The 26,440-nt window shown below is 38.6% G+C and overlaps 1 protein-coding gene across 2 annotated transcripts; it reads right to left on the reverse strand.

The window, feature by feature from the left end:
* Nucleotides 1-378: 378 nt before the first annotated feature.
* BUB1B (BUB1 mitotic checkpoint serine/threonine kinase B) lies at nt 379-24,299 on the reverse strand. Of its 2 annotated transcripts, none has more exons than XM_080593756.1 (23): nt 24,196-24,299; nt 23,624-23,786; nt 22,212-22,271; nt 21,812-21,956; nt 20,743-20,939; nt 20,463-20,641; nt 20,148-20,347; nt 18,485-18,579; nt 16,829-17,055; nt 16,429-16,544; nt 14,903-15,000; nt 14,573-14,625; nt 13,680-13,764; nt 13,202-13,304; nt 11,444-11,730; nt 10,362-10,552; nt 8,065-8,208; nt 7,778-7,890; nt 7,340-7,501; nt 6,518-6,660; nt 4,809-4,980; nt 4,342-4,448; nt 379-914 (listed from the first exon to the last, which is right to left on the reverse strand). In XM_080593756.1, exons 2-23 carry the CDS (start codon nt 23,764-23,766, stop codon nt 725-727), a joined length of 3,210 nt encoding a protein of 1,069 aa, XP_080449882.1. In that variant the 5' UTR covers nt 23,767-23,786; nt 24,196-24,299; the 3' UTR covers nt 379-724. The 2 variants fall into 2 exon arrangements, with proteins under 2 accessions (XP_080449882.1, XP_080449883.1); XM_080593757.1 differs by having other exon boundaries at nt 24,128-24,226.
* Between the last annotated feature and the right edge of the window lie 2,141 nt (nt 24,300-26,440).

The raw sequence follows: 26,440 nt of genomic DNA on the forward strand, positions 1-26,440 counted from the left end.
CTTTCACACAAACCTGGAAACACTTCAGCACATATAGCAAGTAGTCTTCAAAGTGATTTCTGAAAGGTGTTTGTTCCAGACAGTAACTTTGGCCTTGCTTTGAGAAACAAAAACAAATATGCATCTTTTTTGCTTGTGACTCCTTCTACCTTCTACTTTTCCTACAACAATCATCCATGAGAACATATTCCAAATAGGAACATTCAAGTTGTGTTAAGTGCCCAGGAAGTCCTGTGTGGTTATGAGAGCTGCCACCAAATGACATGCTTTCATATCTTGCAGTCAAAGGCAATTCCCAGTCAGGCAGAAGCACTCCAGTATGGATGATAAATCAAGTGTTTCGAAACCATCTGACAGTAATGTTTAATACAACCAAGATACCATCAAAAAACAACTTTATTGATGAAACAGTGATTAAAAGCAGTACTATAGAACAACTAAATGTAGGGCAAAGACACTTCAAAGACTACAGGGTGAACTAGATATTAAATTCATTTCTGAGAAGCTATACAGAAAGGGGAGTGGGCAGTTATGACAGCTTATTTTCTCTGGCAAACTTCTCAGACAGAGTAGTTCACCTAGCAGTTTTAGGATACCTATGCACTGACGCAACATTCTTTAGCAAGTCCCATAGAAATGTCTACAATTGCTGCTCATGCTTACATTTGAAAGAAATAAGTTAATTTCCCTTCTATAATACACATGAGATTTGTCCTCTATGAAATCAGAGGAAGTTGTCCAAGACGAAGGCTTCTCCCAGTGCTGCTAAGAATTCATAAAGACGTTTTTGGAAACCAGTGTCAAACTTGTCACTTATTTCCTCTCTGAACTCCCTCAGCAGAGGCACTGTGGACTTACCATCTGCATTCAATAATCGCTCAAGAAGTTTATGCCAGAAATCACCACCAACAGTCCTAAAACAAAGTAATTTTCAATTAAACAGTAGGCACTGATGTTTGTCAATATTTCCACTTATATTCAGCACTAAATGCCTTGGGAAGACCAATAACAACATTTTCATCCACATATAAAGGAAAACTAGGAGTGTTGTTAGGTTTATGTGTGGGCCTCTTTCTTTCCCCAGTAGGCTTCTGCATAACTAAACATGCTGTTTCACAGTTCTATCAAAAGCAATGTTTTTCCAGTTAACTCTTCTAGTGTACTTGACCACTATTACCACTCAGAGACACGTCACTTCTAAATGAGTTAGCAAGAGGACTTTTTGCACCAACAAGGTTGACAGATTCCTTTCATGAATAAGGGGCGGATATAACTCTTATACCCCAATTTACAGGCTAAGTTTCCTAGTCAATATTAAAAGAAAGTTCCAAGAAAAATAAAAAATGGATGGTTTACAGCCAGTTTTTAAACTCCCTTTGGAGTTTAGTTTTTTAACCTCCACCTTCCATCTGTCAGAGTTCTCATACAGAGAGCATTTCAAAGACAATTAATTGTGATAAATCCCATCTCACAGATGTACCCACACAACATGAATAAAAGGGTGACTCATTAAAGTCTAAGAAAACTAGTATCAGAGCCAATACTTTGTTCTTCAGTCTTGCACTAAATACCATAGACTGTGCTGTTTCTGATTACTGAAGTACTTCTCCCCTTTAAGCCAGGAGTTATGCTGGCTTTTGAACAAATTATCTACCTCTGCTTTATGTAAGTGACTCACAAAACAGCAGCAGCCATAGTCTCATCTCAGAGAGAATCTGACCTGTACTATTACAGTAATAACTCTAACATTTTTCTAAGATAATGAAGCCATACAGAACCCAATAAAAAATACACAAGACCACTTCCTTCACAGCAAGTAAGGGGGAATAGCAGAGGATGTTACATGTCGGTAAAGATGTCTAAGGAGTCAGAGTGACAAAAATAGTCCTAAAATTTTAAACAGTTTCTGTATGATAGCCCTTATCAGCCTGCACAGATGAAGTTTCCTAAAATAACATGGTGAAAATAGAAAAACTAAAAAAAATACTTCTGGAACTGAACAGTTTCCATCAGTAACATGCTAAAACTCCCTATGTTAAAAAAAAAGATTAAATTCAACCTTATAGTGAGGCTCAAAGATCAAAATAGAAACTCAACCAAAATTCACATTCTACCTTTCCAGAAGTCTTCACTATACTGTTCAACTCAAGTGCTTTGCATTCATTCTGTCAGCTCTTAAGGTGGCATTGAGTGCCACTGGGTCTCCAAGGCCATTTTTGTGCTTTGCCTTGCAATTCTCAGCTTGCAAGGATAGAGCACAAGATTAAGTAATATCCATCAAATGGGAAGTACTTTAATTGGGCAGACCCTTCTGGTGGATGAAGACTCCCTGCAGCTGTAAACCAGCTTGTCAAAGATGACTTGAGAACTTATTGAAAGCTTCAAATTGACTGGAGGAAGAGTCATTAGCTGTTAGTAAGAACCAGACACACCAACAGATGTAAGTGTGAATGCAGAACTTTGCCAAGCCAAAAAAAATCAGTGCAGATTCCTAATTCCTGCATAATGAAGTACACCATTTACACTGTTGGTAGAACGCTTAAGGATAACATGTTTGTATAGGTGTTTTAGTTACACATTTGTTGGAATTCTTGATATTGAAAAAATTAGTAAAAGAAGAATGATAGGCACAATCACATTTTCGGCAGCAAAATAAGAAACAGGACTGAAAATAAGTTCTTTATTTGTACTTACAACTCCAGAGAAAAAGTCATAAACCAATGTACCCAAGTGTGAAGAGAGCCATTACAGCCTGGGTTCAGCTATACAAAGCACATGTCCAGGCTTCACCTTCTTCGTTAAGTCTCCTCTAACTCCTCACAGCTCTCAGTGATAACTGCTCTTCTACCCAAGTCTCCCTCCGAATTCTGCCTCTACTTTGAGCCCTTCCTTCAATCCAATGGCCCCAGTTTTGACCCAAATACCTTTCCAACTGACTCCTTCTCTCCAAACTCCCCATAATGGTCAGTCCTATCCTTCCAAACTCAGACTTTCTATACCTGATACTTACATCCTGTTTCCATCAATGATTTAACTGATGGGGAAAGTTTGGAAGGAGAGGAATGTTCCAGTATTTCTGAAACTAAGGTGATATAAAATACATATTTACTGCCAACCTATATATAATTGATATTCATCTCCTCAGAGGTGAATTGCTCTTGGTGATTTTGTTCTTCTCATCTAGTCCTGTAAGTTGATCCTCTTAAAAAAAAAGAAGCAACCAGGTACAATATGAAGTATATAGTAAGTACCCAGCAGAAGTCTGCTGTAGCTGCGTAACTACTGGTATCATTCTATAACAATATGTAAAAAACAGATATATGCAGAGTAAGAGGAGGAAGGAATCTTTCCTCCTCCCTATAACCCAGCTTAAGATGAATTTTTTTTTTCTCATGGTTGAACACAACAAAGATGTATAAGTAATGTAGGTTGCTAGGGAACTGGACAAATCCCAGATCTGTAGTATGTTTTCTTAAAGCAATAGTTACAGAAGTGCATCTACACACCAAGTATAGCTAATATACCATGACCCTGAATGCAGATAGCTGTCAAGCAACTTCTGCTATGAGCAGAGAGCTCTACAAAATCCTTATGAAATGCTAAGGCAGAAAAATTCTATAGGATATGACTAATGAAATGAACAAATCTTTAGTTTAAGAACAAAGTGTAGATGAAGGCAGAATAGTGTTATAGCCCCAGCCCTAGCATGTGGCTAAATGGGGACCCTATAAATTAATAACTGAGAACAAACACCAACTTCCAAAGAAGCGGTTGCCTGTGCAGCTTAAATTATTAATGCACAAGAAGGAAAAATAATTAAAAATTATACTGCTTCCACAGCTGTTACAGACAGAACCCTAGTGTCAGTGTCTTAGTAAGCCTTCCATAGATCCTGGAATCAAAAGAGCAGAAAATCCAAGTAATCACCACTTCTAAAGCAAAAGCTCATGGAATTTTCTTACCACTCACCCACTTATAAACATCTCCAAGCTTTGTCTACCAAGTCAAAAGAGATACTAAGACAGTCTGGTCTGAAAGGAAAGCAAGACCAAAAAACAACAACAAAGTTGATCACATCATTGTAACTAGCCTGTATTCAGCTTAAAACTGTCTCCTACATAACTCTAAGGCTTCCGGTAGTAAGTCTAGCAGTACTGGTACTAAGACTAGTAGTTTCAAAAATTAGGCCCCCACAGAACTTCCACTTCTGACAGCTACAACATGAAGAGCTAGGTTTTAAGCTTTGAAAATAGTAACACTAGAAACGAAGGACTAAAGAAAGTGAAGGAAATTGGAAGAAATCTATTACTTCCCAGTAGCCTTCTCTGAAAAAGGACTTACTCTGATACATTTTGGCTGATTTTCCAGATGGAATTCTCTTGATAGACCTCGATGTGATCACCAAACAGCATCAAATGGACTATATCTGCAATGCCAACCAAGTCTACCTGCAGTCATAACAAACATTAGAAAGTTCAATTTCTGTTGATTTCTACAGTCCACCACAGATTTCTAATGTTGGTGCTTTTACATATTTAAGTCTGTATTTGTCTTTGCATCAGGATCTTCAGAAGATGCTAAGCAAGACAACTTCAAAATAGAATTCTAGTCTTCCTCTACACTCCTAAATAAATACAGTAGTCACAGGCACCCAGCAATTCCGGAACAATGCTGCTAACCCCTTCAGTTAACGCCAAAGATGTAAAGCAGACGAGAAATTCTCAGTATTTTCCATAGATTCCATAAAATATAACAAACCAAGATTTTGAAAAGGAAACAAACTAACATATCCTGCCAAACAGACTTACCTGATAAGGAAGGGAACTTTTTGCCAGAAGCTGTTGTCCATGAGGAGTCTGAGATATTGGAAAACTATTGGGCAAGCTTACTTGAGACTGCAATCTCAAATCCACACTGTGAGAGAAATCCACTACCTTCAGAGCTCTTGTCATCTTATCATAACCAAATGGGTCACAGATACTGAGTAGAGAAAACAAATGAAGCATAAAACAGACCAACACATACTTAAAAACAACAAACTCAAGAAGCAAGTCTTAGCTACATCAATGCTCCCCTCTGATGGCTAGCTTAAGAACTACTACTGAAAGGTCTTCCCCTGAAAGGGGAACCAGCTGGCAGCTTGAAGCTTACAGATGATACCTGCATCTCCAGAATAGCAATAAGAAACTCTAAATGGTTAAAGACATTGTTTTGATATTCATCAGTTATCTGAAACACAGTTGGTGGAACAGAAAAACAACAATGTCTAGTACTTCTCCCTCTCTTTCAAGATATCAAAATAAAAGAAAGAATTAAGAATTAATCATACTTCATTAAACCTTCCCTAGTCCACACACCAGTGAGGACAAACCTAAATGGTAGAAGCGAGTACTTGTATAAATGACACCTGCCAAGTCAACAATATAACCAGATCACACTTCTCACTACTATTCTTAATATTTGCATGCTATAAGCATACTTCATAATTTTGACTTCATTTACGTTATACACCTGTCCTAGGATAATTTTCTCCTATGACACCAAAACCTATCATCATCCTTACTTTTTGGCAGCTAAGATTGGGTTTGCATTTTCCACAGAGAAATCATAATAAACCTACCAGCAGATAGCCAAGTCCATCACACCACTGTTTCATCAGTGATTTTCAAAATGGGGTGCATGCACCCCAGAAAGTGTGCAAGACAATCCATTGGGGTGTGTGAAGAACATGTATACTACTAACATACTAATAACATATAAACAAGTATACATATATTGGAAGTGCCTTCCCCCTTTTTTTCCCCTGATAGGGTTGCACAAGCAAGTTTAGAGACTGTGTTAGATGCCTGGAGGTTGAGAGTTAGTTTAAAGTCAATAGCTATTTTTAATTTATCAGCAATGACTAAGAACTGCTTCAGTGAATTTATTCTAATGTAATTATATTTGAATCATTAGATATTCTTTAAGTTACTATCTTCCCACACTCCATTCATAGATCACATTCCAAGGGATATATGACTTTTTAAACTTAATATAGGAATTAATATAGGAATAAGTTTAAAGCAGAAAGCTAGATCTGTACGTACATTAAGTTACAAGCTGGACTACAGTGGAAGCTAAGCAACACATTTAAGAGTGCCTGGGTATTCCCATCTGTCCTTTGTTTTCTAATTTTGTGTTTTCCAGATATGCAAGACCAAAGACAAGTTATTCACCAGTATCCAGTTAATTGTACAGAATTTCAGTAAAGGAGAAATTTGGGAACAGGGACAATAGCGAAACCTTTTTATTTAGTATCACAGACATTCTACAGCATCACTATATATTACTGGGGGGGGGGGGGTGCACGGGCAGAAGGTTGACTCCTAAACTATGCGTTTTCACTGTTTTTGGAATTTTGCAGCCTAAAAAAACTGAACTATGATATCAGTTCCCTATCTAAAAGGGATAAATTACAAAGAGTTATAGCTGAAACCAAGTATTACATATCCTCTCAGATCCATACAAAGAAACTAACCTGTCTCCCAGAAAGAGCACCTCTGGCCTGAGATCTCCATGGACAATTTCTGCTTTGTGGAGCTTCTCAACCACGCTCAGGAGATCGTGAACAACCAGCAGGATAACTTCCTTTGTGATAGACTTGCAGCCACGAATAAGATCCTGAAAACAAGGAATAAACATGCATCTGTATGCCAGATTAAGTGAAATATTTATAGCTCACCTTTTTTTCCCCCCCTACTTAACTGTACAGAGATAACGGTCCTACCCTAAATTTAGTGTAATCAGATTTTGCCCACGAACAGTCCAGCCAGAATTAAAATAACCATTATTCAGAAATGGACAAAAACATGAGGAAAAATTGAACTTAAGACTGAAATGACTATTTGATTTATACCCTACTTAATTTATACACAACAACCCAAAATGCACTTACCAGACTTTATTTTAAATGTAAATCCTTCAACAAGTCACTGAGTGCTATGACCTTTCTATAGCAGACAGAACTCATTGAAAGATGCCAAGTTAAACAACGCAGAGTTTTAGATGTAAGCCTTATTGTGAAATAGCGCGTGGTTCTGGGCTCAGGTTGTTTATCACTCATGAATAAAGTTTAAAAAAAATGGGTTTGTTTCAGAGAAGCACATGATCTATAAATGAGAAACCAGCTCTAAGGCTGTAACAGATGGCCTTAATTTGTATGTAGATAAAACAAAAAAGAGGATTTAGATTGCAGGAATAAACACATGAAACTATCTTCAGCAATGACCAAAACTCACTAACAAGTACCTATGGAAGAGTTCATGTCTTTTGCAATTGTACTTTGGTTATCTGTACTGACCCCAAGCGTAAAGCGATTTACATCCCTGTGCAGAATCACACAGCCATCCTGGTAGAAGAAACAGCTGCGGTTTTCACTGAAGCTTTGGTCAAAGTCAGTATTCAAACGCTCCTGTAATTGAAGTGTGATATAAAAGTCCCAAGGCACAGGCTGAGAATACACCTACAAGAGAATGCATAAGAACATTTATTTTTGGAATAAAGCAAAAATTGCTCATCTTCACATTCTTCTCATCTTTTTTAATTCCCAGTTTAGCAAGGAACATTTGCCGCAGTTAAAAAATTTTAATCTATATCAGCAATTAGAAAAAGGACATGGGATAGCAAACTTCATGCATGGAATTCCAGAAGTCATGGCCAAGTTCACTTACAATGTAAGTTATATCTCATAAGAGCTTTATACATGAGCTGCAAAATGTTAAAACATCATCTATGTTACCTTTATTACAAATCCCTTTGCATCCAACTGGGTAAAGTTAGCTAGAATGGCAAAAAACATCTTGTATTCTTCACTGGTCCAATATTCCCATTTGATAGAGTAAGTCTCATCTCCTGTTATGAAAGTTTACATTCATGAGCTGTCACAGCAAATGTGCGTCCAAGACTGTTCACGTTATTCCCCCTCTACACCACATAAAACTGGTATGCATGAATATGAAGTATATTTCAAACCAATTAGAACATCAATAGATCCCTTGCACTCCCCAGGGTGTCTGGAATACCTACCTAGCTCAATGTCTTTCTCAAACTCCATGACAGGCACAGACCCAGCCTCCAAATGAAAATCTGGAGAAGCAGTCAAAGATTCTGGCATGGGATCTAAAAGCTTTTTATGCTGTTCAGCACTCCACAAGAGTGGAGTTACATCACCTAGGAAGACAAGTAATAGAAACAGATGAGCTCAATATAGGTGTTGAGTCTCTGAAACGATTGTATCTGTCAAGAAGAAAGTAACCTAGATATTGGAAGCCTTTAATTTAGCTTTCCATCTGCATACAGATTCACTGCATCACCTTTCAGCAAGTCCATTAGTCTCTTCCCAATAGTTTCTTGTTCTATGAAGTGAACATAACTCTATAAGGCAGTTTCAAAAGCGAGTGCATCTCATCATGAGATTCGTGACACTACTGTAGTGTATTGTAAGATGTGCCTTTCACAAGAGACAAAGCTATGAATTAGGTGATGTACATCTATCTGCTCAGCAACAGCAGAATCCAAAACCATTACTTCGTGAATTAGCTTTCCTTTTTTAAAATCTAAATCTGGAGTAAGTGATCAGTTTGTGGTTTTTGAAGTGATGGACTTAATTAAAATTAACTTCTTTGAATACAGCAGGGTTTTTATTTAGGAAAGAACAAATTGGACTCCAACTCTGCTGCTCTCTACAATAAGGATTTAATGGCTTTCACCTCATGAAAACATACAAGAAAATTACATGTAGGTCCGGGTTGTTTTTCTGCATAACAGAAGACACCATTCAGTGGATGAGATCATCTATCCCAAACCAAGGTAGCCTGAATAGCGTTGGTCTCCAATACCAGGCAGAGTAAAACACATCAAAACTAGAAGGCTTCTGCCAACTTCCTATCCCAAATACTAAAATGGTGTCACCCATTACTAATTATAATCTTTCACAGCACAGAAATAAGAAACGGAGTGTTATTACCTACTAATGTACTTATTTAAAAGCATTGTATTTAGTACAAGTATTGTAAAAGCATTGTATTTAGTACAAGTCAGTCCATGGAAGCAGATCCAGGAAATATTGTACTTTATAGGCTAAACACATGTTCTAATATATCACTGTAAATTTCATAGTTCTATGAAATTTAAGAATAATAAACTGTCAGATGCCTGAAGTAATTTTTCCTGCTATGCAGCATTAAGTATTACTTATTACTACATCCAGGTTGATAACTGCACTTCAAGGGAGATGTGCAGAAAAGAAGGAAGGAAGAAAGAGTGATAGGTGATAAGTGATAGAAAAAAGGACCGTTAGAGCAACTGAACAAATGCCTTCTCTTTCTGAAAAGGAAAGATCCTGCATCCTTCTCCAAACAGTAGCGAATATGAAAAAGTGTAGGATCTAGTTGAATTGCCAGCTATGTTTACAGCACTCTTCTCCTAGTGTTCTCCTAATTTTACTTTGATTCCAGTTCCTGAGTTTCTGATCATGCTTCATCATAAAACACGAGTGGTACAGACTTCTTAAATAATGTAGTCTAGTCACACAACATATTGTTCCCTAAAATAGACACACTGAGAATTTTCAGATACACAAGTCTGATTAAAATGTCAAACTGAAATCAAAGGAGACAAAAGAGGTTAAACACCTTGAAAACTCATTCAATACAAACTTAATTGTATTGGCCATGTTTTGAAGGCGGTGACCATTCCTGTATTAATTGTAACAAAGATCTATAACAGAAAAACAAAATTTCTTTCTTCCTGGCAAATACTTAACTATGAAAGGATCAGTTTTGTTTTTCTTCAATAGGAAAAAAAATACTGCAAACACATGCTGATGTTTACAGGAAATTTAGAGTGCAAATTTGAAACTACAAGTATGAAATTTTCTCTAAACTTAAAATTGATTGGCCTTTTTCAATGTGGCAATTACTGGCCTATCAAGAGAACACAGTGTGATGACAGAAGAAAAAGTCAAAACAAAGCTGTCTTAAGTATTCTCCCTACCATCCAGACAGAATTCTTCACTTCTGAATTTAACCTCAACTCCCACACATTCTCTGCAATAATAGCTTAATAAAACTTCTCTATCACCTTAAAGAAACCGTCCATTAAATATTTGTCTTCTAGATACTGACAAGCACCCTATACTACATACCTCAAGTTGCAATGCTATATTGTACAGAAAAATGACAAGTTCAGTCACAAGACAGAGTAGTGGTAAATACACAGCAAACAGAGTAAAACATAAGATACACAAAAGCACTACAGAGTAACTACAAGGTAGTAACAGCTGCAAATTATTTGTTCAAAGTGAAATTCAGTTTAGTACTAACCAGTAATATTTTCACTGATACCTCCAGAATCAGTAATTGTTTCAGCAGGCAAAGTCTGAGCAAGTTCCAGTTTCTCAGGGATGTGCAGGTATTTAATTGTGGATATTTGTGTAACAGAAGAAAGAGAGGATCCTGAGGAGACAGAAGAACCTGATGAACGAGTATCTTCCAGGCTTGCTTCCATGATTGGACTGTGAATAAAGACATCATCTATTCAGACTTCCAGAAAATGCAGGGTATGACCAGTGAAAGGATACTGTGCACTCCTAGACTTTTTTAAAAAAAGCCCTTTCCTATCCTTTCTGGAAAGTGGACAGTTGTGTTGCAGCCTCATTTTAGTTTCAATGAGTTCACACTCAGAATCTTAATCTACAGATGACTTCTCTTCCATTAAATACAACTGCTACAGTGGAAGAGAATGCCAAACATTTTCTACTACCTTATTCTGGCAGCAGACCAACAATGCTTTTAAAACAGTGGAGAGCGGTGGGGGAAAGAAAAATCACTCTTGATTTTCCTTCGTAACTATAATCAGCATGTCTTCCCAGGGAACTTACTAAACACACACCTTCAGGTTGTTGTACACGTTTACACACTAACAGCTAGCAAATCAAACTCAGTTCTGAATTAAGAAAATACCACTGTAAAGGAAAAAAGCATCTACTGTATAGTAAGAAGCAGCAGGTTTTTTTTTTTGCCTTTTTTCGTTCTCTGCAGCTTTTCTCCTCTGTAGAAGTCTAACCCATAATCATCAGATCCATTTTATATACTGAAATGACTACAGAAACGAGTATAAAAAAACGATGATTCTGCTTTTATTCTCTTGTTACAAAGTCAGAATAAGCTTATGAATTTCTTTACAAATTAATTGGTAGAAAAAGCATGAAGTTAAGTCTTACAACAGAAATGAAGATTGAGCTTGCTATTACTTCTTAAATCTGCTCAAGGCAAAATGGATCCTGATCTAGAGAAAGCATTTGTTACACTCTGATCTCTTCAGAAAATTGTTTTTTCAGAAACAGTAGTAAAACTGCAACCAAAGAGACAAGAAAACGGGTTTAAGATGCAGTGCTGTTAATTACCTCAGTTTATTTACACAAAGAGCTTCATTGTATGTCCCCTCACAAACTGGTGTTTTTTGATTCAGAGGTGCACTCTTCAATTCTGGACAGTCTTCCTTCAGAACACTCTGTGAATAAGCAGGATCTGGGATTCTCTGAGCTACCACCCCGTGAAAGGGAGTTGAGGCAAGATGGGCAGCCCTAACAAAGTCACATGTGTCTTCTGGGTTGGCACAAAGGGTTTTGTTCTTGTAGGAGCCTGTCACAATTGCATCTTCAGTCAAAGGCTCAATTCCATTCAGCTCATCCTGAAACAGATAGGGAAAGACAGTGAAAAGGCTGTAGATTGTGTCAAACGACTTATTTTTAACTGAAAAGCTATCTTCTACCTCTCCCCTTTTTCCTGTTAGGGAATTCAAAAGTTCTGCCAAGATGTGCTTCAAACATAGGCTCCTTCCACAAACACGAAGTATGTATAACACGTCATACAAGCAATTACTAAGTATGTCATATTAAAAAAAAATTGAAGATGACTTAAGTTTATCTGCAAGTATAACAATAAAATTTAGTCACTGAATTTTTAAACTGGAATAATTATCTCCCATAATAATGTTCTCTCTCTGCTGTCTTCAATCCTGTTATACTTCATGTGACTCTTTTAGTCATTCCAGTCCAACAGGTATCCATCACCTAATCAGTATGAAGAACACTCCTTCCTTCCATTTCTTCCACCCCACCACCTTCTAACTTGGCTCTGACATCCACACTTTGCATACTCCACTTACATCACTCATTCCAATTGATTAACTGAACCCTAACTATGATTGCATTTTTCTCCCCTCAAAAAAGCCTATCATTGTTTACATTCTAGAGTGTTGCAGAGCTGTCAGGCATTGCCAAAGACTACTTGGTATCTAACGCCCTAGAAGTACCTCTCTCAGTTCAGTTATAATTGCATTATTCAAGTGTTGATTGGTCAGGACTCCTACATACAGGCATGGGATCAAGACAGCCTAGGAAATGAGTGCGGAGATTTAAAGGAGTCATACAGGTGACAGAAGTGTTAGGCATTGAAGTAAAAGCTGCACTTTGCAGATATCCAGACTGACTGTGGAACCAAACTCAGTATGATGCTTACCATGAATTATTTAACCCTAACTATTCTATATTGTAGCTGTACAAAAAATCCTTCTCAGCTCGGAATAAAATCCTCTAACTCTTTAGAGCACCAGCCTAAAGGTCTACTGCAGCATGCAGTAACTAAATCCTTTGAGACAACAGCTAGCACCTCTACTGAAAGCTTTACAAGTATCTGCAAGACTCCCATACAGAGACATCAGATCAAGACAGCCTAGGAAGCCAGTGCAGAGATTTAGAGGAGTCTCATATGTGGCTCTTTAGGTAACAGGAGCTGAAATGTTTGTTTGGATGCGTGGCAAGAAAGTGGATGGAACAGGATGTAGTGTTTAAGAGTTAGACCCAATCACACAAGCTTTTTCAAATTTTGGAGTGAAGAATCCTGACCACTAATCCATTGCTTACAATGTGGAAGACTCTTTACCACTATCTCCATATTAGTCAGGTTAAAGCCTAATAAAAACATTAATTCCAGTGCAATATTAACTGATTCTATAAACATCACACAATTCAAGTATTGGCATGCCAGACAGAAGCTTAGATCTCACGTCAGTTCAGCCTATCTCACTCAGTTCAACAGTAGGACATTCTTTTTTGATTTCTCCTTGACAGGAAATTGTTTCCTTTAAACTTTTTCCTTACACAGGCTTCTGGTGGTATGTTTTCCTTCGCAGTGGCAGATTCTGAAGGTTTACGAACAGCGAGAGGGCGCCGGGCACTTTTCTTTGTATGATCTGTAGAACAACTAAGATAAGAGTTATACGTCATTAAATATTTATTAGAGTAGCTTCCAATCTTCAACAACTTCCTCTCAAGAGTTTAATCCACTCAACATTTCAATCTACCATTTTCTACTACAGAACTACCAACAGACTGCAATATATACTGCTCTCCTGAAAAAGGAAAGCTTATATAACACCCTGAATAGCTCTAAACCTATGAGGAACAACAGCACAATTTCTTGTCATCATGGACATCCCAAGCAGAGTAATGAAAGGAAAAAAACCACAAATATAAAAACCCACATCTGTTCAAGGAGGAGACTAATTCAGCTGATAAAGTAGTTTGAAATTTTGGTTTTTCCTTCTCCCTCTAAAACTTACGCCTCGAGTAATTCTACCTTATATTCTGGTTTGCTGAAGTAGATGATTCATCAAATATGGAGAAAGACATACACGGATCCGTTGATGGAAGGAAAACTACATCTAGAGAGAAAAAACAAGAGGCTCTATTATATCAACAGTTTTTCTACAACATATCAAATGCTACTTAAAACTTCTAATACTTAAAAAAATACTAGTCCTGACAGGAAGTTAGAGCTGACAATTAAAGAAATTTTAGAAAACAAGCTTGGTTTTGTCATGTTAAACATCCACACTCTTACAACATTAACCAACTTGTTTTCTAGAATACACCTTTGAATTTTTCTCTTCTCCCAAGGCTGGCCTTATCCCTCTGCTCCTCCTGTTCATCCTCAGTCTAAAAACACACTTCCTCTGTGTATCTGGGCATACATCAAGAGACTGGATAACCTCTGTTAACAGCAACAGTAGTCAGTTACATTCAAAAGTAAGTTTCCTTCAGCACATAGCGCATATCCATACCAACAAAACTGGATATGTAATTTATAATCATATCCTTCTACCAAATCCTCAGAGGGAAAAATAATTGACTTAAGACATTATCAATCTTAACATGAGTTTTATGTATGCAGTCTTACTAGAATCTGCAAAAGAGTATAAAAGCAGAAGAAAGTCTTCAGCTGTTAAAAGAGAAAAAAGTTATCTTCTTCCTGAAAGACTCTTGAAATTATGAGAGTTCTCAGAAACTCAGGTGCTCAGTCTTTTGTTTAATATACTTAAACGTGCTGGACACTATCACAGTTTCTCATTTTCATTCCACTAATCCATATAGGCTATTGTTTTTAGTTTGTTGCAGTTTTGCTATTCATGTAACAGAACACTTTCCATCAATGCAGCCTTCTCATTACCACTAAAAAATTTAAATCCTTACCTTCGGAACAAGATGGTTTGTGCAGCTTAATATCTTCTGAGGGCTGGTATTCACTGTAAACAAGATACAAGCTTCTATTTTATACACTCACAAAATATAAGTAAACTTCATAAAAAGGGCAAGCCAAGTTGACCTATGCTATCCATAAAAAAATTAAGATTATTATTCTCAAACAAATTTATCTTCATGCAATTTCTGTTCAGATTCTGGTTACAGGCTGATGCCTAGAGTTACCTCCACTCTTTCTGTGAAAACATAAGTAATGTAGAATGCTGTTTAAGTAATTGTACCTGTAGGTTCTCATTGCCGAGAAAAAAAATCCTTTATTACCTTTCCAAGTGAGGCTCTTTCACCCCAAGTTCTGTTGCACTCGAAAAATTAAGTTCTTGTTGTCCCAGAGATGGAAAAGGCTTTGTTATCTCTGTTGGCTGTAGGAACAAAGACATATTTTGGTTCTACAGGAATGGAATGGAATCACAAACCATACAAGAAGATTCCAGGAACAGTATGATAATCCCCATGTGGGTCACGAGAACCCTGATGGATTAATGATTGTCTTTGTACATTTTTATTGTACTCAATAAGTTGCATGATAGAGTCCATTCTTATGCTTAGTCCAGTTAAAGTGCATAGATTTTACTCTTTGCAACCCTGTAATTTTCATAGGAACTTTTAAATACACTGCAACTATTAAAGACGTGTTGTTAGAAACAGTTACATAGTTTACACCAAATCCAGAGCACTTTGCATTTCATCATTTAAAAAAATTTATCCTTAAGTCTTTGTTCTGGAAATGAGGTCTGGGAGTACTGGGGATGTTGGGGGCAGTGAGTAAGAGAAAATAGAAATACTCTATTAGCCCAATGGATATAGTAGAGAAAAGGAAAAGCTTTAAAGTAATTAACTTTTACTTGTTACCTACAACCTGTAGGAAAATTGGGGTTTAAGAACTTCTGCAAACATAAGAACAGGTTGGGTGATATATTTTTTTTGCTTAAAAACAAAAATACAACTCTAATTAAACACTACCAAGAGAACAAACTATATTTGCTTCAAAGATACTTTGATCAAGACTGCTCTGCATATAAAAAAATAATACATGATTGAGCATACTATCTATAAGTCTTGGAGACAAATCTCAGATATGGCTTGTGTACTGATTCTAGCTGGGTAGAGTTAATTTTAGTCATAGCAGATTCTGTGGTGCTATGTTTTGGATCTGTGAAATTAGGTAGTACTTCCCATCTTCTGGTGGGAAGTAGTGAACTCCTTATTTTGCTTTTGCCTATTAAATTGTTTGTATCTCAACCCACAAGTTCTCCCCAGTTTTAACCTTGTGAATCTTTCTTCCATCCCACTGTGGGGAGCGAGAAAGTGGCTGTGCTGCCTACAGGGGTTTAACACAACACTTTGCCACCTTTTCACTCCTTTCCCTAGTTCCAGTTTCTTCTGTCTTCTTTTGCACTACAACTTCTCTATATAAAAGGAAACTGCATGTAAATAGCCTGAAAGAGCAATTCAATCTCAAGTACTTAGTATAACTTTCCTTTATAAAAAAAGGAAAGAAGAAAGCTTATACCTGAGCATAAGGCATCTTGTCAGATTTTACATAGCAGCAATACTTGTAAAATTAAGTTAGACTACAAGACTTGAAGTCTTTGATTACACCCTTATACTGGAAGGAGATTTAAGAAATATTTCTGAACTTTCTTTTACCGGGTGACACTTAATGTACATGATACAACAGACTGAGGTATCCTTTCAAAAAAAGGAAAGCCAAACATAAGATATTGTTCCTCTGGTACCTGTAAATAGTAGCTATTCGTAGGAGTTCAGGTAAACAAGGAGGACAATACCTGTTCACATGATTGTTGCTGCTGCTTGTCATCTTCTTTCTCCTTTAATTTCTTCTCCAGCGCCTCAATTTTCCTTTGTATTTCCTCCTTCTTCTGCATTATGGCCTGCAACTCCTCTAAGGAAGAAGAGCTTACATGGCACAATATGTATTTCACACATGATCTGTTATCAAGCCTGAATTCTTTTTAAGGGGCTAAAACCTCTGGTGGTCTTTCCCTATTTCCTGAGTTACACACTAAGCTTTCACCTATGTTGCTTTCTCTATATTTCAGACCCGTTAAGTAATCAATCCACTAGAAAAAAGCAGCTGCAATAATAGAGGTTTCTTCATACTGACAAGAAGTCCAATTTTACTATTCTATCTCAGAAAGGCTTATGTCATCCCATTCTGAAGCATACCTTCAGCTTTCTTTTTTGCTTTCTTTCTGTAGACTTCAGCTCGAATCTCTTCCAGTGAGAACTCTTCCACTCCTGCATAAACTTTGTCTTTACAATACATCACCATCTCTTTCTTTTCTTGATTATCCGGATGATGATTTTGCACCCGCCGTAGTGGATCCTCCTCCTTCTGAGGCTTGCGAGCACTTAAAACACTGTTTATGCTGGGTTCAATCTTGCAGGGAGTCCTGAAAACACAAGCAGTTATTACTTGGATTATATGCGCTTCACCAAAACGCTGTAAAGAGATTATAGGCAAGAAAACAGCAAATTTCAGAAACCAGCTGCAGAATAAGTCTACAGACATTCTGTTGTGTTGACAGACAAACAAGAAAAATTGAATGATAGTACATAAAAGGGAAGAATATCAAGTCAGAATACCAAGAATATCAAGTCAGAAAAAAGTGTTAATAAGACCCAGTCAAGAGCAAATAAAGGTCTTATGATACTCTGAATTTTTGTGCATTCTGAAGTGTGATCTGTTTTTTACTTTAGTTCCATCAGTCTGTGTGACCATACAGATGACAAGTCCCCACTCATCCTACAAAACAGAGTTTACCTGACAAAAAAAACAAAACAACAAAAAGAAATGGAAGGACTTAAAAATGAAAGGTCTTGGGCTAGATTGTGCGTGGCATTTTAGATTCAGGGGATAAAAAATGATTTAAGGCTTAAGATTTAAGTTTGCTCAAGGAAAATATTCTGCATATTAAGTGACAAAAACATTCTGTATTACAGAAATTAATACGTCTGTGCAGTGAAAGAAGCCAAGAGAGCAGCATGTCAAATCTAATTTTATACCATCACTGATTTTCAGGAGAAAGCCATATAGCTAGAACAGTTTTTATTTATTTAGCATTCTTAAATCATGGTATGCCCTTTGGTCAGAGCTACTTTGCAGTCCACATGCAACATACAAAACCCATAAGGAAGATCTACACTGCCACTTTTCAGTATTCTTTGATTACACATAATTCAAAACCAAGGAAGCAGCCTGTAATATCAAACATTCTTTTCCACCCTTCTCTTCGGGAGAAACTATGCTTTCCATGGCCATCATCAGCCAGCAGAAAAAGAAAGTTAGGCAGCTTTGCAAAATATTACATTTTCCTCTGCTGTAACAAAACAGTGAGCGCTGTACAAGCAGGAAGGTTATTTCAGGCAAAACTGCATACTCCTCCATAACCTATGCAACACTGTTGTCATGGAAACTGACAGCTTGTTTCAGTATAAAACTCTGGATAGATTGAGCACAGAGGAAGAGAGAGGAAAACAGCAGTAAGCCTGTGTCAATCTGGGGATGCTTTCATAGCAAGCAACGTCCTAAGAGAGGTAACTGTGGTTTTGTTTCAATACACCGAGTCAAGCCATTAAACTATTTAACATGTATAAATGTGATACAGCCTCCCCCAAAATGAACACAGCCAAATATTTCCCATACCCTTATGCATCCTCCACTGAAACCTCTGCCATCAAGCTGAAATACTAAGAGCTTCCAGACTGACAGATTTTTAAATTTTCTTAGATCTAGAAGCTTAATTACCTGGCTAAGTCAGAATATTACAAAGCAGCTTTGATAATTTCAAATGCAGTTCTCATTTCAAACTGAAGACTCACATGACTTGCTGCTGAGCTGATTCTTCCACATATGGGGTGAAACTGGGCAGTGGACAGGACATTTCTATGCCAGAATTTGCACCGCTGTGAGGACGCTGAAAAAGGAAGTGTCAGTGTTAGCAGCCTAAAGATTCATTGTTAGCTTCTCTTTTCTTCCGATAATTGAATCTCCTTTTTCCCCCCCAATATGGGATATTTGGTGGGTTTGTTACTAAGAAGAATTAAACTTGATACTCTTCCCAAGACATAAATTTAAATGACTACCTCCTTTCTGATTTGCAGGTAGTTACAGACCAGTCAGTTGGGCACTGGCACATAAAAAAGCAAGACACCACTCCTGCATGTCCTCATCAGAGGACATCATGTTCTTTATTACTCTGAGGGAACATTGGTCTAGCAGGGTATTCCATTTTCTCCTTGTTTGTTTTCCAGAAACGCTATAGACATTTTTCAGCCAAGACTGTCTCAATCATATAATATTATTGTTTCTGCTGCCCACTAAGAACCTCCAGACTTCTCCATTTTCCTCTCAAGGACCATTCCTTTTTCCTCTCAAGGACCATTCCTACACCACAGAAATCCCTTAACTACTTTTGGAGCCAGTTATTTAAAGAGAGTAAACATAGCATCAACTCTGATATCATTCTGCTCTCATCTACCTACTTGAAATTCCCCTAGATTCCCAAGAATGAAGTGTTATACAGTAGGGATATTTCAAGCTGGTTTTCAATTAGTTTACACTATTGAAACAAACCTTCTGTCATCCTCTTCCATCTACTGGCAAGCTTCTTTGTATTGTTAGGATTAATATTTAACTGGCACAGTTCTTCAGTTCCTTTGATCTTGACTCTTCTATTTTCATCACTAACACTCCAAACAGACTTGCAGAATGCTGTACATGCCTTATTTTCATATGCTAGGCAATGAGTTCTTCTTTCATGTACGTATTGTACGTTTGGGTAGGTATTGTATGGTCTCCTCTAGAGGGACCTGGACAGGCCCGAGAGGTGGGCCTCTGCAAACCTTGTCAAGTTCAACAAGGTCAACTGCAAGGTCCTGCTCCTGGGTCAGGGCAATCCCAAGCACAAATACAGGCTGGGCAGAGAATGGACAGAATTTGTGGGTGCCCCATCCCTGGAGGTGTTCAGGATCAGCTGGGATGGGGCTCTGGGCAACCTGGTCTAGTGGAAGGTGACCCTGCCCATGGCAGGGGGGCTGGAACCAGATGGCCTTTAAAGGTCCCTTCCACCCCAAACCATTCTGTGATGTTAATTTAACTTTTGCTCCCTTTTCTATAGAAATAACTAGTGTCTGGCTTCTCTCCCTTTCTCTGCAGAATGTAGTTCTACCTCATATTCTTAGCCTGGCAAAGTCTTTGGAGGGCAGAAAAACTACCTATTTTTCTGGTTAGCAAGAATTGTAAGTTTGGCTTAGGAAATACGAAGTTTTTAGAAATTATTTTAGCAAGATCAGCTTGTTAAACCTGACCAGGTTACACAGGGCCAGAGAGTCTTTAGGAAGAAACTAGAAAGTTTGGTTGCTACCTATAGAAACAAATGTCAGGAAAGTGAGAAAGAACACGACATTTGTCTCAGTGATCAGAAGACATCAACTTACATACACCTTCCTTTTTTTTTTTCCAGTCTACTTTGAGACTCCTTACCCTTCCAGAATTCCAAGGTCCTGCACTTTGTTCGTTCTCCTTGGCCCTTGGAACTGGAGGTGCTGCCCATGACTGTGGCATAAGTACAGGAATTTCAGGTCCAGAAGCCAAAGCAGAATTTTCATCAAACACAGCAAAACCTGGATTATTTGAAAGCTGCTGAGAAGTTAGAGTCTGGAGACTTCTGTTTTGGTTTGTGGCTGTAAGTAAGAGATTTATGCAAATTAACCTTTAGCCTACTGTACTCAAATGCAAATTCCACATTGAAAGGGTATAAATTTTCCATTAATATGTGACTTTAGCAACTGAATGTACCTTTAAGTGCATTTCCTACACGACTAATAGGAGCTCTCACTTTTTTCTTCCCCCTGCCTTTTAGATCTGCCAGTGAGCTTCTTTGGGGTTCTTCAGTTCCCAGAAGACCAGTGTCTCTTTCATCAGTAGCTTCCTCAAGCCCCAGTAGTGTCTGCCGAGAAACACGGGTCTGAAACTGCCTGAGGAAAATATTGGAGAAGTCAGCAAAAACTTCACTGTACCAGATATCCACTAAAGCCCACAAAACTGTTCTAAGCCATTCTCTTAGCTGAAAACGTACCTGTGATGGGACTGGAGTTTGTCCAAAGGCTCTGCCTTGCGATTAAGGCCTTCCTGGAATATTAGATCAGCTTTCTTAAAGTTTCCTCTAGCCTCGAGTTCTTCTGCCCACGTGATATAGAGTAGTGCCAATGTTGTACCAATTTCCTGGCTATGCAGGTAACTGTATAGATCCAAGGGCTCGTTACAGCAATTTCCCTGAAACAAAGTATTTCAGTGATTACAAAGGATTCCAACTCAATGTCTGCTCTTTGATACCCCCTGCAACACCGCATTGATTTCAATAAAAGTCTTACAGAAGCAGCTGTTAGGCCAAGACATATGATTGTATCACGTCATGGTGCACAAAGAAGGAAAGAAACCCAACAGGAGGAGGAGGAGGAGGAATACCTCTGACTCCTGTACGTATTTGTCATTATTAGCAGCCTCATAAGTCTAGCTTACATGTTCAGAGTCTCAAATTCAAGTTTTTTTAGCTAATTCATTGACTGAAATATGCCGTTTTAATACTCCTGAGAATAGTTACTTCATCTCTACATAAAGGACAGTTTATTATTAGTTTAGGGACTGGTAAATCAGCTGAGAAAGCTAGGCTTGGAGAAAGTCCCATTAAGATGACAAGAATAGCAACAATAAAGTTTATAGCAAAGCAGAGACAAGCCAAGACCAGAACATATTCAAGTTTTTCTTAAGCATAGGATATGGATACAAGTTAATGAGTGGTAGGACAGATATTACACTTAAAATGTATCTTTAAATCATTTTTATGTTCTCCCAATGTACATAAAGAATCAAGCTTCGCTCATTCAAACTAGATTTTCCCAAACAAAACATATGGAGTATACCACTGCCCAAACTGAATGATCGTGAAAAACATCTGAAGATCCTATTCAGAGTGTGAAATGGAATTCCAGAATAAGTAACATGTTTGCAGAGAAAAGTTCTAATATTGCACTTGTTGTACAACATGCTTTTTGACTCAGTTACAAAGAGAAATCAGGTTAACACTGCAAATGACAGGACAAATACAAGAAAAACTAATGTCCAAGGGATTTTCTAAAAACACTCACAAACTTGAGCCAGAGATTAAGATAGCGGGAATCTTTGTAGTATCTCTTCTCTTCATTGAGCGCTCTCACTGCCCTTTCCAATATCGCTGAGAGATTACTCTCCTTTCCACCTTGGGGGAAGGTTTGCTCTGTCCACTTGATGTACCTAGAAATATATTCATAGGAAGTCAGTTCTACATAAGATACACAGCTAATACAACCTAACAAAAGTTAGAATAAACATTAGGCATAGTATTGAAACAGATGTTACAGATTATTAATAAAAATTATTTGGAGCTCCTCTTTTAATTTATTATTAGATTAGAATAATATTTTTCTAGGCTCTTACAAGAGTATCTAACATTTCAGTGACATAGATCTAACGATTTCATTATTTCTTCTGGAGTGGAAAGAAGCTTACCGGTCCCAGACATCCAATGGATCATCACCCGAATAAAATCGGATCTCTGATTCAAACTCTCTAGAAAAAATAATAAATATATATAAAATCCATCCAATAAATTGCATGTTTTCTACTCTGTAAACTAAGACCTTTGCTATCACTCATACTTTTTTTTTTTTAAGTGTAAACAAAGAAAAGTATTTTGCATACATTTAGACTTGATCTTTTACTGAGACCAGGAGAAGCTAAAATAAACATCCCTTTTGCACTCTTCTTCAAAATTAAGGCATAAGGAAACATTTATATAAAAAGAACAGAAATACATTGCAACAACCTTTATGACGGTTGTATTCTTCCAAGAACAACTTGGTATTCTTCCAAGAACAACTACTACCCTAAAACCCAGATGGTCTCCCATGTGAGAGACCAACAGAACACTTGTTCTCTTATAAAAAGAGATTAGAGATATTAAAAATCTAGTTTTTGCATGAAACATCCTTTACCTAAATATATTATTAAAGTATATTATTTGGGTTGGATTACAGAAGACAACGGAAAGTGATGATGATCAGACAACTACAGAACCACACCACAGAGCACAGTGAAGACATCTAAATGGCCATGCTGACAGTCACTATCTTGCCTTGTTCTTCAACTCCCATGCATCATTCCATTCCTACAACACGATGGCTTTGCTCTCAGGCAGCAAAAGAAAAGTCAAGAAAGAAAGCCACTTGGCAGCGTGAGTCAGATAAGAACATTGGCTTGTGCTTAGTAGCAGCTCTCACTTTGTCCTGTAGAACTCCCCACACAGTCCCTTGTTCAGGGTAGTGATGCACAAGTGATGCACAATCCAATTGCTCACCACCGGATGACCAATGCCCAGCCTACCCCCGAGCAGCCGGCCCCCCCCACCCCGGCTAGCCACCCCTATATATTGTTTAGCATGACGCCGTATGGGATAGAATACCCCTTTGGCCAGTTTGGGTCAGCTGTCCTGGGTCTGTCCCCTCCCAGCTCCTGCTGCACCCCTAGCCTACCCGCTGGCAGGACAGCGCGAGAAGCTGAAAAGTCCTTAGCTTAGTGTAAGCACTGCTCTGCAACAATTAAAACATCAGTGTGTTACCAACATTCTTCTCATCCTAAATCCAAAACACTGCACCCTACCAGCTACTGGGAGGAAAATTAACTCTGTCCTGGCTGAAACCAGGACAATACTTCATTGCAAACCTAAAAATAACCATCTGTGCTGTGCAGCACCCACAAGTACCTAAGCCCTAAGTACCTGTGGAACAGCACTAGCACAGATCTCTCTCTAATCTTCTGTTTTTCTATACTTTTTAAACACTGGTACACATAAAGAAGGTGTAGAAAAGTTGACAAGAAGGCAGGAAGGTAAGAGAAAACAAGGTGTCTAAGATCTTGCTCACTGTTTTTTGAGCTGAACAGCAGTGTGAGTGGAAGCCTCCTGCTGAGCCAGTGCTTCCTGCAAGGTGGACATGACACGGCCCTGCCTGAGGGGCTGCACATTCTCTTTGCTCAGCTCCCACTCATCGTTGCAGTCTTGCGACATGATAGCCTCTCCTCTGAATTCTGCATTAAGAGCAAAAACAATAAAATATTTATACATTAGCTAGGATAGTACCCTGAAAATCAACAGATCTGGCTTTCATCAGCCTACCCAGCACACACTTGGCATAGCCTTCCACACATCGCACAGACCTCACACTTCAGACATTAAGCGCTTCATTCCCCGTCACAGGAATCACACGAAACCAGAACTAAGCCCTCCTTTACAACCAAGAACCCCAGCCAGGTGATCTAAGGGGGGAAAACACTGAGATTAAGGTGCTTCCGCCCCCACCCCCATTCCGCCCCGCGCTCCCCTCGCCCTCCCAACATCACCGCCCTCCCTGCGGCCGGCGGGCAGCGACCTCCGGCTGGGGGCAGCCCCCCGAGGAGCCGCGCCAGAGGCTCCCTCACGGCAGCGGCCGAGACCTGCCTGAGAGACGATCGCGATGCACCCAGCCCCACGCACCCCCGCACCGCAACGTCCGCGCCGGCCCCGGCCCCCTTCAAATTCAAACCCCCAACCGCCGCCAGCCTCCTCGCCCATTGGCCGAGGCTCGCCGCGCCCCGCCTGATTGGTTAACGCCCTGAGCCCGTCCTGCCGCGCCGGTGCCTCATGGGAGTTGTAGTTTACAAGACTTCCAGGACAGAGAGAAATGGCTGATTAATTCTCTAATTGAAAACTTCATAATTAATCTCACCTAAAAGGCAGCTGCCACCACAGGGAGCAGTCCTGCGCCCTCCTTTTCCAGCTCCCGCGTATTCCTGGCAGTTCATTTGCTCAGAACCGTGGCTGACCTGGCTGGCTTTACTGAATTTGCTCAGTTCTCTGTCATAAAAATGGAAAATAATTCCTTTCAGCATGCAACCAGCTATTCGATGGGCTTTGTTGCCACAAAAAAACTTACTTTTCTGGTGTCCCTGACAAACACAATGCAGGGTTTTGAGCTTCCGAGGCTGGCTCCAAGTAACATCTCCTGTCAGAACAAAAAAATGTACAGAGGTACTTGCTCAGGCTGTAGAAGCAGCATTACTGTGTTAATGTGATGCTCAGCCCTTTAATTACCTTCTCTCCTAAAGTATTGCAAGGCAGAAACAATTAACGCAACGGGCTGCAATAATGCTGCAATAATATTGCTATACTGCTTCCAGTGCCAGAGAATGACACGTAGTGAGAGATCGCATTTTTCTGGTCAGCCCTTTTTTACATGGTATAGGCATGTCCGAAGAGTTAGCCATGTAATAAGATGGCTGAAGTGCTTTACAGCTCCCCACAATAGTTTCAAGCTGTTCTTGTGTTCCTGCAGACTAACTGAAATCATAGAATCATGGAATGGCTTGGGTTGGAAAGGGACCTTAAAGACCATCCAATTCCAACCCCTCTGCCATGGGCACGGTCACCTTCCACTAGACAAGGTTGCCCGAAGCCCCTGAGTCCCTCTCCTGCTTTCTTGTAGGCCTTCTTTAGGTACTAAAAATGACTAAAAAGACACAAAAATGAATTAGGGCTAAATGTTTACCTCCCTTTAAGTGACAGCTGAGATCTTAATAAAAGCCAGCAGTTTCAGTGAACAGGGTCCTAAGTGTACTCCTGTATTGCTCCCTTCTGTGTTTTATATCTGCAAAAAAGTAAAATATGAGGCAGCTAAAAAAATTGCCGTACACATGAATGAGTATTACCCAATGAGTAATGCAGATTAGCTGCCTGCTCTTATTGTAATTGTGATAACTAAAAAATATTTATTATAAAGTAAATTGAATATTTTACAAGTAAAAAGTGATATTTTGTTTTTCCCTCACAGCAGGCCTTAATAACTTACAAACTCTGAGGGCATTTGTGGTGCCTATGAGTTATGAAACTTTTGTACTCACAGAAGAAATGTAATAATCACACATAGCATTTATGTGATATAAATAAAAGGCATGAGTCCTCTTGTGAGTGCAAGTAAGCAAAGTAAACACATAGGGGCATCACTGCCTCATACTTGCAGTTTTTTGTTGCTGCTGTTTGTTTTTTTTGCGGTGGTGGTTTGTTTTGGTTGGTTGGTTGGTTTTTGTTTGGTTTAGTGCCTATATCAAAGGCAAGCTGTGATCATATCACTAATGGGTAATTGCTTCTTCACTGTATGGGTAAGAAATATGTGACTTACCTAAGAAAGATACACGGTCTCACATGCCCCTAACAAATCTGTTACATCTAAACACAAACAGTTAACATACTTATCTTACAATAAAATATAAAATGTACACATAAAGATATATCAACTCAAGCATAACATCAGGCATAATATGGCCTCTTAATTATTCCAGCTGTTCCACTGAGACTTATCAGAGAAGAATTCATGTCAATTTACATAACCCCAAGGTGAGAATCAGAACTGGAATGTGTGTCATTCAACCCAGCAACCTCTCTGTGCCATATTTAACATCAAATAGATGCTGTATGCTATTGTGAAGCAAATAGCCTGCACACAAATTGTCACAGACCTACTTGTGCTCTTACAACAATAGCACAACTGAACTTCCAACGTCTAAGTTTTTATCCACCAACAAAAACTCAGATATGTCCACAGTAATGACAAAGGTCTCCGTCTCATCCTTTCTGGGCTCCTCCAAGTGCCTGTGTAGAAACAGATAGAGAGTTATGTGTGAGAAACTAAGTTGTATTTTTGCAGTAG

Source organism: Anser brachyrhynchus (assembly GCF_964034855.1).
Source record: "Anser brachyrhynchus genome assembly, chromosome: 5".
Lineage (NCBI taxonomy): Eukaryota > Metazoa > Chordata > Aves > Anseriformes > Anatidae > Anser > Anser brachyrhynchus.